Genomic DNA, 13,150 nt, shown 5'->3' with positions numbered 1-13,150 from the left:
GCAATAAATAACACACACACATAAATATATGGCAGTATTATGGTGCATAACAGTAGTTTGGCCTTGAGTACTGTGAAAGGCCATTTATAGACAGAATTATTCTGTTTGCCCCAGTCTCTACTATTTAGGATTATTTTTCTGAACTTGCAGGGCTCTGTACATCACAATCTGAATTTCCATTGATGGGTTTTTTCCGCATTCCTAAACATACACATCAGAGATGACATTATTAAGCATACAGGTTTTATCATTAATTAAAGAAAACTCAAGTCTCATGATGTACAAAAAAAAAAGAGTCGGAACAACCGAGTACGAGTGAAGTTTTCTTGTGACAGAATACAGAAGCACCAATAGACTATACATCTATTCATCAAGAAAGTGTCACATCTCCAAATCAACAAAGCTTGAAAATCTGTCTGAATTTAGGAAAAGGTTATCCCTTTTCATTCCCTTTTCACAGTTTCTATAGCACCATCCTTTAAAAATATATTCAACAAAAATAAAACAGCTAATTAAAAAGTGTTAAAAGCCAGTTGTTGTGGGATTTAGAAAGCATATTTAACTCCACACGAAAAACAGTACAGTATGTCAAACCTGTAGCACCTCTGTTTCATTTAGGGGTGAAATTCTTATTTGAGCACTAGAGTAGCTTTTGCTGACAAGAAATAGTGATCAGAAGCAGATTAAATTGTCAATAGCCAGACTGTGTTCGGGAAAAAAACTAAGAAACCTAGTGGTTGTTAGACTGGTGTTCAGAGTGAATAGAGTCATTTCAAAGTCTAAAGCATATTGCCTAAAAAGAAACATATTAGCTCTAGCTACATAACATGAAGCATGTTAGCTCTATTTTGCCTGCTGCTTATGGTGTGATAGGCCAGAGAACTGAAAAGGAATTAAAGTCAGATTTGTTTCTTCTGAAAGGAATAACACACATTTTTTTTATGGTTCTAACTTATTATATATATGTAGAGGCTACACAACTGAATACTCTATTTTGAGTTTTATCAGTGACATACTGTACCAGTAGTAGAAATTGCTTAATCACTGGATATACAGTACTGCTATATCCATAACTAAAAGTATGTGTTTCAATGTGATCTTTATATTTGAATCAATTTTGTGGGTTCCTGAGGGAAGGAAAGACTAAAATCCCTTAAGAACAACCTTTTTGTTATGAATCCACAAGAGGAATACTTAGGAATACTTATCCACAAGAGAATGTTGTAACTGATCCATCGACACACTTACTTCCTCAAGGTAGCCAACAGGCGTTTTTGAATTCAAAAGACGGAGCCACAAAAAGAAATGAAAAAAAAAACCAACATAATTGCCTACAGCATGAAATGTGTTTCCTGTTCAACTGTTGGTAGGAATCTGGTCTAGGGCTAGACTTTGATGTGCAATTACAGAGATTCTCCAACTTCTTATCTGCAGAACTTTTTGCTATGTGGAGAAAAATCCACAATGAAACTTTACATTCAATTTGATTACATGCCATTTTCATTCTCACAATTCAATATAATTGTTTATTACAATGATCTTAAAAAGTTTGTATTACCCTTGAAATAAAGTACAGTTAGAAATATTTTGGATATGTGTCTTTACATACAGTGTAGGCCAAACGTGACAGCTAGCACTGCAATTAAAGTCATTTTTATTTTAAATAAGAGTTCATCCAACTAGGTACAAAAAGTCTTAAGAGAAGGAAAGGAACTATGGTGGATTTGCATATTCATTTTTTAAAATAAAACCTTCTTAACTCCTTAACCACTGCGACCCCTAAATAATTCAATCATTAAAATCAGGAATGGATAACTGTTATTCTTGAGAGCTACCTGACACTCATCACCTGTTTAATAGCCTAAAATTCAAAATGAAAGTGTTATAAAACTTATTCAAGGATGACTCATAAAGTCTGCTGAATTGTGGCTTTCTAGGTCCAGGACTGCCCACCTGTGGTATAGAGTTTGTTTGCCCAGCTGGTATAACTAGCAATGTTTTAACCACATATTATTCAGGATGCTTAACTATGGTTGTTGGAAGTCTTTGTCTGGTCAAATATTTGTCATGGATCATTCAGTATTGAATATAGATAAGTTTTATTCAATTCTTATTTGAAGCCTGTTGATATTTTGGGAATGTAATCTACTGTCCCTAACCCATTAAATTAAATGTTATTAAAATTTAAGGAATTAAAGAAACAAAGAAATGTCCTTTTTAAAACTATCAGGAAAGGAATTCATTTACAATGGACAATATGAACAATATTGTGGACAGGTATACTTAAGAAAAAATAGAACTGGGTAATATGGATTAACTGTAGACTTCAGTAGTTGATTCACTACATTAGATACTGTATAGAGACTAAACAGTGAAACTGGGAGCTGGGAGGTAGGAGAGAGATTAATGAATGCTCATTTTGCGGTTTATGCCACAGTGCCAGGAATAACACAACAACCGTTAGGATGTTTTTTTGCCGGTCCATTTTCCAAGAGGTTTCTGAAAAGACAATCTTAATACCTTAATGCAGTCAATTAGTGTTCAAAGCAGCTGAGCAGGAAGTCAACAAATATTGCACCTTAAAACGGCGAATAATTACGTCTTCTGTGGGAAATGACACTTTGCGGATGATGTTTGTCATAGGTTTCACTACAAACCTTTTTCTTAGTAAAGGTGTGCATCCGTGCACTATCCCTTCAGCACCGAATTTACAACAACAGGTAATTGCATAACCAATTGGATTCGAGAAGGTGAAAACAAAGTTTAGCGTTTTCTAATTACCCCACACCGGTGTTCTAAAAAATATGCCGGTGTCCAGTTAATGTTGTAGAAAGAAAACTTCAATTGCGAAATTTCTGTTTGATGTATCTTTTGAAATGGTATGATTTATTTGATAGATGAACGGAGATAAAACACAGGTCCGGACTGAGGAGAATAGTCATAAAGGCTAGATAGGATAATGCAATTAACATCGTCCACACCACAATGAACTGAAACCTTTTAAAGTTTTGGTTTTTCTTCAACGAACAAGTTTTCAAAGTTCTGCTGATGTTTTTGTTTTAATTCGCTAAGTGGCGGTATTGCGCTTGGATTGCTAGATACTGTATGCACACGATGCAGGCAATCGCAAGCCATCATTCAAAAATACTGTATAACTTCTCCACGCTTCTCCTTGCATAATATACTATAACACTGAGAATATAAAATAAACTATAATTACAATAAAGTAACACCCACAAGCCTGCACTAAGCACTCAAAGCATGGGATGGGGACGGTTAAAAGGTTGAATTACACTGTGTTTTTTATTACTTAAAGGGTGTGGTATAGAAATTTAAATAGCGAAAGCATTCTTGGCAGAACCAGCTTGTGTCTCCTCCTTGGTCAGGTTTCTGAAGCGTTTGCCATTGCCTCGAGGTCTCCCGCACAAGAAGCTTGTTTTCTTTTTCCTGTTCCAAAAGAAACGCTAGGAGCATACTTACCATAATTGCACATAATTAAATTTAGTGTTTGGACTTCCAGTCAATGCTCTGAAATATAAGTGAAACATGAAGTTGCTATTGATCGAGGCATCCTCTGCAGGAAAATTGCGAGATAACGACCATTTAACCTGCGTGATCTCTTAATGTTCAATTCGGACGTAAATCATTCCCGTTTAAGAAAATACAAAATAACAAATTCCTGGTAAATGCTTATTTCCAATCTAGAAGGATTGACGAAAAGGAGAGAAAAGGATCGAGACAAAAAAAAAAGAAAAACCGCAACTGCGCTTAACACGAAACGAAATGATCGGGAAAATAAAATGATTTTTTCCGAGAGGGTTCTCAACGCGTTTCTAATTAAAGACATGCCGGGCTAATCCACAAGGGACAGCTCCTTACGTCTGCAAGCGAAAAAAAAAGTGAGCGAGCCCTGTCAAAAGACTGGAGAGAAACTTCCATCAAGACACAAAAAAAGTTACCCAGTGGACTTTTATTATTTTCCACCCACTTTCAAGTCGATAAAATCAGCCGATGCCTATACTGGCATCGTATAAACATATATAAGAACCTGCTTCTGGGCTGTCATGGTGTACTGCGAAATCTAGGAGTGTAAAACTGCATCGAGGATTTGAATTTCCTGCTGTACAAGCTGCTTCTTACAATCCCCGAGCAAAGTGGGAGATACACTGCAGGAACCAGAGAAAGTAAGGATACGATTTCAAAAAGGGGGAAAAAGGTACATTTTACTTTTTAAGTTCGATACTGATACGATTAACAGCTGAGAAGCGCAGCGTGAGAACCGCAAGTACTTGAAATTCATTTGTCGGAGCTTTTTGAAGTGTAGCTTGGAAACATTGCATTCAACAATCTTACATTTTATTTAATAGATTACAGATTGCACAATTTATATGTCAGCGACTTCTTCAGCAGCATTAATCTTGAATGTTACTACTTCAGCCGAACAAAAACACCTGTCAATTTGAAGCGTGTTATCAAGTTCATATTTCAACTATTGTACTGTACAATATGAACTGAAGTGTGCACTTAGCGATACAAGTAGAATCAAGAGAAAGACATACTCACAAATGGCATGTAACTTTCTCTATACTTTAACATTGAAGCAACCTCATCTTTTATTATCCTTATCTGTCTTTCAGGGCAATAAAAGACGACGCAGGGCAAAAGGCTGGTTTTAATCAGATTGCAGTAGCAATGAGCAAACCGAGATCACCTTTCTTTCTGGGACTGGTACTGTTACTGCTCACAGCTGGATACTGCAAAGAAAGCACTGAATCCACAGACACGAAGAACAGTCAAGCCCTTCTCAAACTGATAATGGACACGGTGAAGCACTTGAAAAAGCATCATACCGAGCAAAATGAAAATATTGTGCAATACATTTCAAAACATAGCGACTATTCTCTTGATCCAAAGGAGCAACAACACATTGACAAATCCTACCACGAGGATCACCACGAGGATCACATTGTTGGTAAGTTTATACAAATCTACCTGGATATGGAGTGTTTTCTTTTTAGTGTAACAAAGCACAGGCTTCCTCTTTGGTGCTATAGTAGTGGTTAACCATTGTTTTTCACGAATTAAAAGTAAAGATAAAGTCATTACAGATTTATATGCAAATAAAAATAAGGTCGCTTTGTTTAAAGACAACCTTCATTCCTCCTATTGCTGGTAATCAAAAAAGTAAATCAGTAATCAGTAGGATCCTGTTGTATACAATACGTCAGCATGAAGGAGTTTATAACTTGCAGCTGTAAAATACATCTGGATTTTCAGTGTTGCGGTGCCGAGGAGAGTACAACAGTTAACCCTTGAGCCAACATTAAAACATCGCACAGGTAGAAAGACCTGAAGTGTAACATACGGCTTTCAGTGATTGAGCTCTTCAAGAATTCAATGGTTCGTTTTTAAAAGATAAAATGGAAAACAGTTTGAGTAATATTCTTTTAAATAGACTCATCACTGCCAAAAAAGCTCTTTTAGCAGCAGCTGTATCTTAAGAAAGGCGATTATCACAACTAATGCAACAATTGTGCGTTTTTTCACTTTACAGAAATCTTTCCTAGAGATCTCAGGACAAAGGAAAAATTTTTAAAGCACTTAACAGGTAAAACTCTTGCTGCCTCTGTACTGTGTGCGTGTGTAAATTGACCAAGGGAATTTGAGTTAACTAATAGATATTATTGTTCCTTTTTCCAGGACCTCTTACCGTTAGTCCAAAGTGCAGCAAACACTTCTACAGGCTCTACCATAATACCAGAGACTGTACAATACCTGCATGTAAGTGCCACCTCCCTCTGATAAATGAGAAAAACACCTGACTTGACACTGTAAACACATGACCATATACAGTTATTACAAGTACATTTGATATTTTAAACTAAGAAGTTGTGATAACGTTTTCGTTATGCATTTTCTTTAAGCTTTGATAGATTTAAACCCGGCTACAAGTACTGTACCAGTGTGTGTTGTAGTTCAACTCCAGAACATTTTTTTCAATCCCAAATGTAACATGCAAAGAATCTAGTTTTTACGAGGATGAAGTAAAAACCCTATTGATAGCCTGTTAATTTCATGTTATTAAGTGCATGTATATAAACTGCCAGAATGTCAATTTAGAACATAAGAATTCTGCATTAGAAATGCTATGAGATTTGTCTGTTGCAAACCAGCATTATATATTGAAGTCTGATTTTTTCATTTAGATTACAGAAGATGTGCCAGACTCCTCACGAGATTAGCTGGAAGTTCACGATGCATGGAAGGTTAGCTTTAACAGGTGAGCTTGCTCAACTTACAAAAAAACCCCACACAAAATAACAAACCATCATTTGCGCTGTTAACTGCACAACAGATCTGTATAAGTTGAACCAAACATAAAATAATTTTAACTTTGGAGGTACAATTTCCCAGATTCAAAGTAGTTGAAAGCAGATAAAGTAACCAGATAACTACATGCAAATTGTTTGGAACAATACAGGTTGAACTGGGAGGAAATTGGAAACAACACTCTGAAAATATTTATCAGTTGTGATTTAAAATGGTGTTTTAATTATTGATAAAATATAAAGAATGTTGTTATAATTAAACTACCCAAGGGAAAATTAAACATTTTAAATTTGCATTTCTTAAGCCAAGAAATGTGTATATTACTATAATTTAGAACAGCAGATCTCTTTGTTCATATCAGTTATTTAATGAAGTCACACATTTAACCATGCTGCCTACATATAACATGAATAAAACAGTAAATTAAAATATATTCTGGATAATTACATTATTTTCTTCATGTGATGTGGTTCAACTCCAGAACATTTTGTTCAACGTGTGTTACTCACAGAAACCAAACAGGGTCTGAGTGTTTCATGTACTGTAAGCATGTTTATAGAGAAGAGAATGACAAGTTTAAAGGTGCTGATGAGGCATGCCATATGGACAACTAGAAGATAATGTGAAAGAGCAGCACGTTTGTCAGTCATCAGAAGTGGCTGATACTGAACAATACAAGTTGGTGATTTTGAACAATACAACCCCCCATTTACTAAAGATACATTATGAGACTTGTTTGTAGCTCCAATACTGTTCACTAAAAGTATGCATAACTGATTTCTAGCATAATAAATTCCTTTTTAGTATCTGGATTAAAAAACAACAACATTTATTTCAGCCATAATATATCACAGAAAGTTCAAATGCGGTTAATGTTTAGTAACTGAAACATGGATGAACGCCACTAAACAACTTTCATCTCAGCTGTTCTGAATCACAGTCATTCCCAATTACTGTTCTTGAAGCTATACATACACATCATACGCAAAACTCTTTTTAAATCTCACCTTCTCCACCCCTCTTCCTAGTTCCTACCCCTTAACTATTCGGGGAATGTGCCTCCTCATCCTGTAACCAGTGTGTTTAGCCAGATCTTACCAAATCTACATACTCTACATCCTCAAATGCATCTAACTCTCCGCTGTCATTTTCCCCATGGATTTTACTTAAAATGTAGAATGAGGTAATCGTAACGTAAATACTGGAGTGCTACAAATAAATATACCTTTGCACTGATCATTTTGAATATGATCTTTACAATAATATTTTCTTGAAGATTAAGTGGTTCATCAGGATATGGTTGGAAGTTTGGTATAGGGATTACAATTACTGTTGCTTTAAAAAATTCTTATTTATATCAGAAGTTCAGTTACATGAAAGAAAACAGATTTTTTAACTTACTATTTGTGTTCATTACAATAGATAGAATCCATATCCTAATCTGTGACTGCTCTGACAGTTTTCATGTTAACCTTCTTCGTTCAGAATTAACATAGACAAATTTCGTATAAAGGCAAGCATAACTGAAGTGAAATAATTCTTTATTTTTATTTCTGATTTCAGCCTAACTAGGAAAGAAATCCCAAGAACCAGGAAAAGTGCCTTGGAGAACAACAGGGAAACGACTGAACTGAAAACATTTTTATCTGTCATACTTCATTGTGAACTGAACAAAGATTTATTTTTGCAAATGAATGGAGTACTTCCATAAACTTCACTTTTTGTATGTTGGTCAGCATCATTTGCAGATGTATAACAATCCTATAAAACGACTTCTGATAACTCAAAAAAATATATATTTAGGAAAATAAAATCCAATGTTCTGCTGCCAAAAAGAAACTAGATGCTTTTTCATACAACAAGCAAAAATAATGAAAGCTACTTTTATATCGTCTAACATGCGTTTTTGGCTCATATTTTGTTACATTTAGTTTCTTCTCAGCATTGGTTATTACTTGACAAATAAGGCTTGTATAACAAAATCCTGGACCACTGCAACCACAATCATTAAATGCTGGGGTCATAATGTATCCCACAATTAATTTATAAATTGCATGACAATTTTCATGCCTTTTTGTCTTTGCAAGACATTATCTCTTGACTAGAGGTGATTTATGAAGTGCTGCCTATAGTTTACATTCTGTAAAAGAAAAACAGCATTTCCTGAAACTCATTTGAGTGTGGTAAATATATATATTCAAGCTAATATCATTAGTCTTTCTGTACAATAAATGTATAAACATTCCAGCTAACGTGCAATATGTAAAAATTGTAAATATAAAATATATCTCCTATAAATGAGTGTTTGGTATATGATATCATCAGATGTCATGAATTACAAATGAATATTTAAATAAAAGATATTTAAATAAATTATGAGGTTGACCTTAACAGTCACTGTTTTTATTTCAGACATGTGGGATTCGTAATTAAGCAGTAAGCGGTGATTTACAATATTGAAGAGATTTGCTTTACAGTTTTTGCAGAAACATGACCTCTGTTTACACAGTACACGAAAGCTTAATATCTGGAATGATGCATGAAGAGAAGCAAAGGGAGAATTCAGAAGGAAGACATTTGAAAGTGTGTGGCACTTTCAGAAAGAAATTTAAGTCACTATATGGAGATCAACATGTGCATGCTCACGTCTTTTTCATTTAGATTATTAGGCGTGTCTCCGAAAGGAAATACATTAGGGTGAAAGAAAACATAGGTGGTTTAAAAAAAAAACCTACATCAACCTTCAATCGCACTGGCGTAGAGAATAACCATAATTAATAAGAATTACTTGAATTTGTAGGGCTCTTTTCATCCCAGGAGCCCATTAGAGATGGGAGGGGAACTGCTTAATTCACCACTGAAGTGCAGCACAGCAGCCCTTATACTCCAGCAACCCCACTTTGTAGCACATCAGGTGGAAAAGGGAGAAATTAATTTCACAAACTGAATTAGGGAGGAAAAATACAATTGGAAAAGAAAACCAGAAATAAACAACTGAGTAAGTTCTACATTTTCACCATGAAATGAAATGGCTAATAATATGGTAGCGCTTTCACCATTTTTTTAATGCAAATACTTCATGTTTAGTATTGTTTACACCAATGTAGGTTTTCTTGTGGTTCTCTTACAGCTCTGTTCAACAGTTAATCTATTTTGAATCAGCTCTTTTCAGCTGAAAAGCCTAAAATGATACAATTATTATTAATAATAATAACTGTCATCAGGACAAAGGGATCAAATAAAATAGAAAAAAACATGAATGCAATTATAGATCATGGTACGTTTTCAGCAAGAAATGTGACACTGTGTCAAAATAAAACTACAAACCTAGTACTGGGTGTGACCTCCACAAGCATGACCACAATCCTCAAAATGAGTCAATGACCTGATCAACCTCTGAACCAGCTATGGGAGGATGTTCTGCAACTCTTCCTGCAGACTTTCAGTGAAGCGTGAAGCCACGTGTCCCCTGCTGATGGCATGGCATTGTAAAACTGGTCTCATTAGACTTTCATTTTGTCTAGGACCAGGAGAAGGAGCGGCCCACAGCACGATTTTGACATTGTTTTAAGTTGTGACATTGTAGATGGGTCTAGCACTGTGTGGCTTTTCACTGTCCCGCTGGAACATGAACACTTCTAGATTCCTTTTCAGGAACAGAAACAAAAAAATCGGCTTTAGGACTTTCTCTGTACTGGATTACCGAGCAATAAGATTGCACAAAGTTGCACTTTTATGTTGAAGTAGATTCCTCTGCACATCTTCACACTTCCACTGTCTCACCAGGTGGCTTGAACAACACAAAAGCACCATGCTTTCCAAGACATTTCCACATTCATGGTATTCACTGGTCAATGGAAAACACTCCAAAACTCTGACACCAACCCAGATGTTCTCTGGGTTACAGGATATATCAATTTAATCACCCAGATAAAGGTTTTCTTGAATAGCCGGTGAGCTATTATGGGGACACACATCGTCCCCATAAACTACAATAATTTCATCCTGCAATTGTTTGTGCTGCACTCACAAAACTGTTACATAGCTGGATCAGACAGATTTTACAGTCCTATCCCAGTGCAACAGTGCTCCACCTTCCAAGATGTGGCCTGTCCAATACAGGACCTGGTTTCTCTGGATTAGTCTGCTGATTGTCGAAGAAGATCATCTCTTTCTCTGGACAACCTGACAAGCTGCCTTCCTTAAGGCTGATAGCAATCATCATTACTCAAAAGGAGCATGGTTGTATCTCTCATTATTCTGCATTATTTGAATCCTGCCTTTAGAAGGACTATACAGTTGACTCATCACCAATATTGTCAATTTTAGCACAATCTGAATATAAAACACAGCATTTCATCTGATTTTTTTACTATAACTCTTTAACTATTGTTATTCCAAGCAACAAACCCCAAAAAATGCAAATAATGTTATGCAGTCATTGTGCATCACTGTATCACTATAGTTATAACAGTATATCATTTTAGTTATAACACTAAACACGGGGTTTAAGGATCATCTGCATCACTTCTTTAATCTTGAATACCATTGCAGGTGTGTGGAGGGAGTTTTACATCCTGTACATCCTCAAATCCTGTAATTTGAGCAAACATTCATTTCTTACCCATCATTAATACTTCAGCTGACATTACGCTCTTAAGACAGAGAATAATCAATTCTAATGGAATTCCTCAAAAACGGCAGCATTCATATCTTCATTTGGTTATTTTTGATCCACCTGCATAGACCCGTGTTTAACAAGCACAGCTGAACCCTTCATTGATGTTTTCTGTTAGAATCTATTGATATCTCTGCTACTTTTCCAAAACACTTTGGATCTTTTAAAATTGTCATTACCAGCACTGAAGATGCCATTTTTTAACTGTAAAAGATCAGTTCACAAGTTAGTTCTTTAAGCTATGTTTTTTGAAGCAACATAGCTAAATGCAAAAAAACAATAAGATTTCGAGCACTTGGAAGCTTTTAGTGAAATAACATTCAGTTCAGTAATTCAGACATGCCCCTATATCAGGTAACTGTTATTACCATCCCTATAGATTCTCCTGTTTGGCTGAAGGGTGGGCGACACACGGCTGTCCAGCCCTACCGAGTAAAAAGAACCAATGGCTGCTGGAGAGGTAGTGAAACACGGATGGTGCGAGAGAGCTGAGTAACAACTGTAGGGAAGGAAATTCTGATTCATATTTATTCAAAGTGATGTGGTACCAGGTGAAGGATAGGAATGGGAGAACTGACTTCCCCTCCCAATTTTATTAACGATAAATGAAAATAGAAGCTCAAGATCCCTCCATGTTTAAGGGACACAATCATTCCCAACAGATGTTTGACAGAAGAATGATAAAAAAACACATTTGTTTATAAACACTAGAACTTCGTTCTAAGTAGCTGATAACAGTTCCCACATATGCTGCTACAGAAATGGCATTTTTCACAATTATTTGTATTTATTTAGTCTCTTGCTCGTTTTAGAAAACATGAAAGTAAATGGCATAGGACAGCTCTATTCCCCATTCCAAATGCAAAACCAGATTTGTGTAATATCATACCAAAAATGGTAACAAACACGATTTCAGACAGTCTCCTGCCAAGATTAAATCTTCTTGTGCAGGTCAGGAGCGTGATAGAAGAGCAGTAATAGATTAAGCATGAGATAACACAGTAACATCCTCAGCATGTAAAATATTTCTTATTATCTACTGTACCTTGTGTAGACACAGTAAACACTGTTTTAAACAATACAAGAGCTGATTATATGTCTAGGTATCTTATTGTTTAAGTCAACATTTTCACACCAGTAAATGTGTTTGATCCTTTTATTTTCACATGTTAAGTGGAAATAAAAGAAAGCATTCTCCTTATAAAGGAGGAAATCAATTTAAATCAGATACAAATGTGGATAAAATCTGAAAGTCCCCCAAAGTGGACCATTTTGACCCATTAAGATGTATTTGCTCTCATTTGCAAAAGTCAAGATTTTACTGCAAACCATATTCATTGCTAAAACTACTTAAGCAATAGTGCACTGTAAAAATAAGAGTCATTTGAAACATAATCATACATGCATGATCATTTTTGATAGTTTGTGCAAAATGCATTGTTTGGATTCATTCCTACATTCCAGTCTGTTTATTTAGCTGATTTTTTACAGGTACTTATTTCTTATAGGTGAGTAAATTAAACCTCTTTTTAAAAAGAAAAAAAATATTGAGTATAAAATTGAGTATTTTAAATGCTGAAGAAAATATTGAATGAAGAACAATCAAAAACTAGGAAAGAAGTGGCTGTGGCAAAGGCTTGGCAAAGCATCTAAAATGATGACACTAAGGCTGTTCTCCCCCTGCGCTCTGGCAAGTGGTACTGCACTACTAAAGCGAGGACCACTAGACTCAAGAACAGCTTCTATCCCACTGCTTTACACATCCTCAATAGGTAACAGGTGGAGCTGCTATAATAGTGTAAGCAATTATTATTATTAACTTCAATGCCTCTGACAATACACATCTGTACTAGGACCTTTGCATGGTCTACCATGTTTTTTTCCTCACTACTATATATTTACATATTTCTCCCACAACATATTTATTGTTCCTCTTGTTATTATGTTTGTAATGTACTGTCAACATTGTGTGGTGCTGTCTGTGTACTGTGTATGTCCCGAGAGATTAGTGTGATTAAGAATTCCAATGTACATGTAGATATGGCAATACTCAACTCTTAAGATTAGTGATTTCAATCTGTAACATACCTCAAGTTGTTGCTTCAAAGGGGTACACAACCATATACTTGAATTTAATACGCT

General features: G+C 35.5%; 1 protein-coding gene across 1 annotated transcript; it reads left to right on the top strand.

The window, feature by feature from the left end:
* Nucleotides 1-3,418: 3,418 nt before the first annotated feature.
* On the top strand, nt 3,419-8,721 carry alkal2b (ALK and LTK ligand 2b). Its single transcript, XM_006626393.3, has 6 exons — nt 3,419-4,216; nt 4,638-4,972; nt 5,555-5,608; nt 5,701-5,781; nt 6,207-6,280; nt 7,894-8,721. Exons 2-5 carry the CDS (start codon nt 4,693-4,695, stop codon nt 6,269-6,271), a joined length of 480 nt encoding a protein of 159 aa, XP_006626456.1. The 5' UTR covers nt 3,419-4,216; nt 4,638-4,692; the 3' UTR covers nt 6,272-6,280; nt 7,894-8,721.
* Nucleotides 8,722-13,150: the final 4,429 nt, after the last annotated feature.

This window comes from Lepisosteus oculatus, chromosome 2 (genome assembly GCF_040954835.1).
Source record: "Lepisosteus oculatus isolate fLepOcu1 chromosome 2, fLepOcu1.hap2, whole genome shotgun sequence".
NCBI classification, from domain to species: Eukaryota; Metazoa; Chordata; class Actinopteri; order Semionotiformes; family Lepisosteidae; genus Lepisosteus; species Lepisosteus oculatus.
This window is presented reverse-complemented; position numbering and strand designations above follow the sequence as displayed.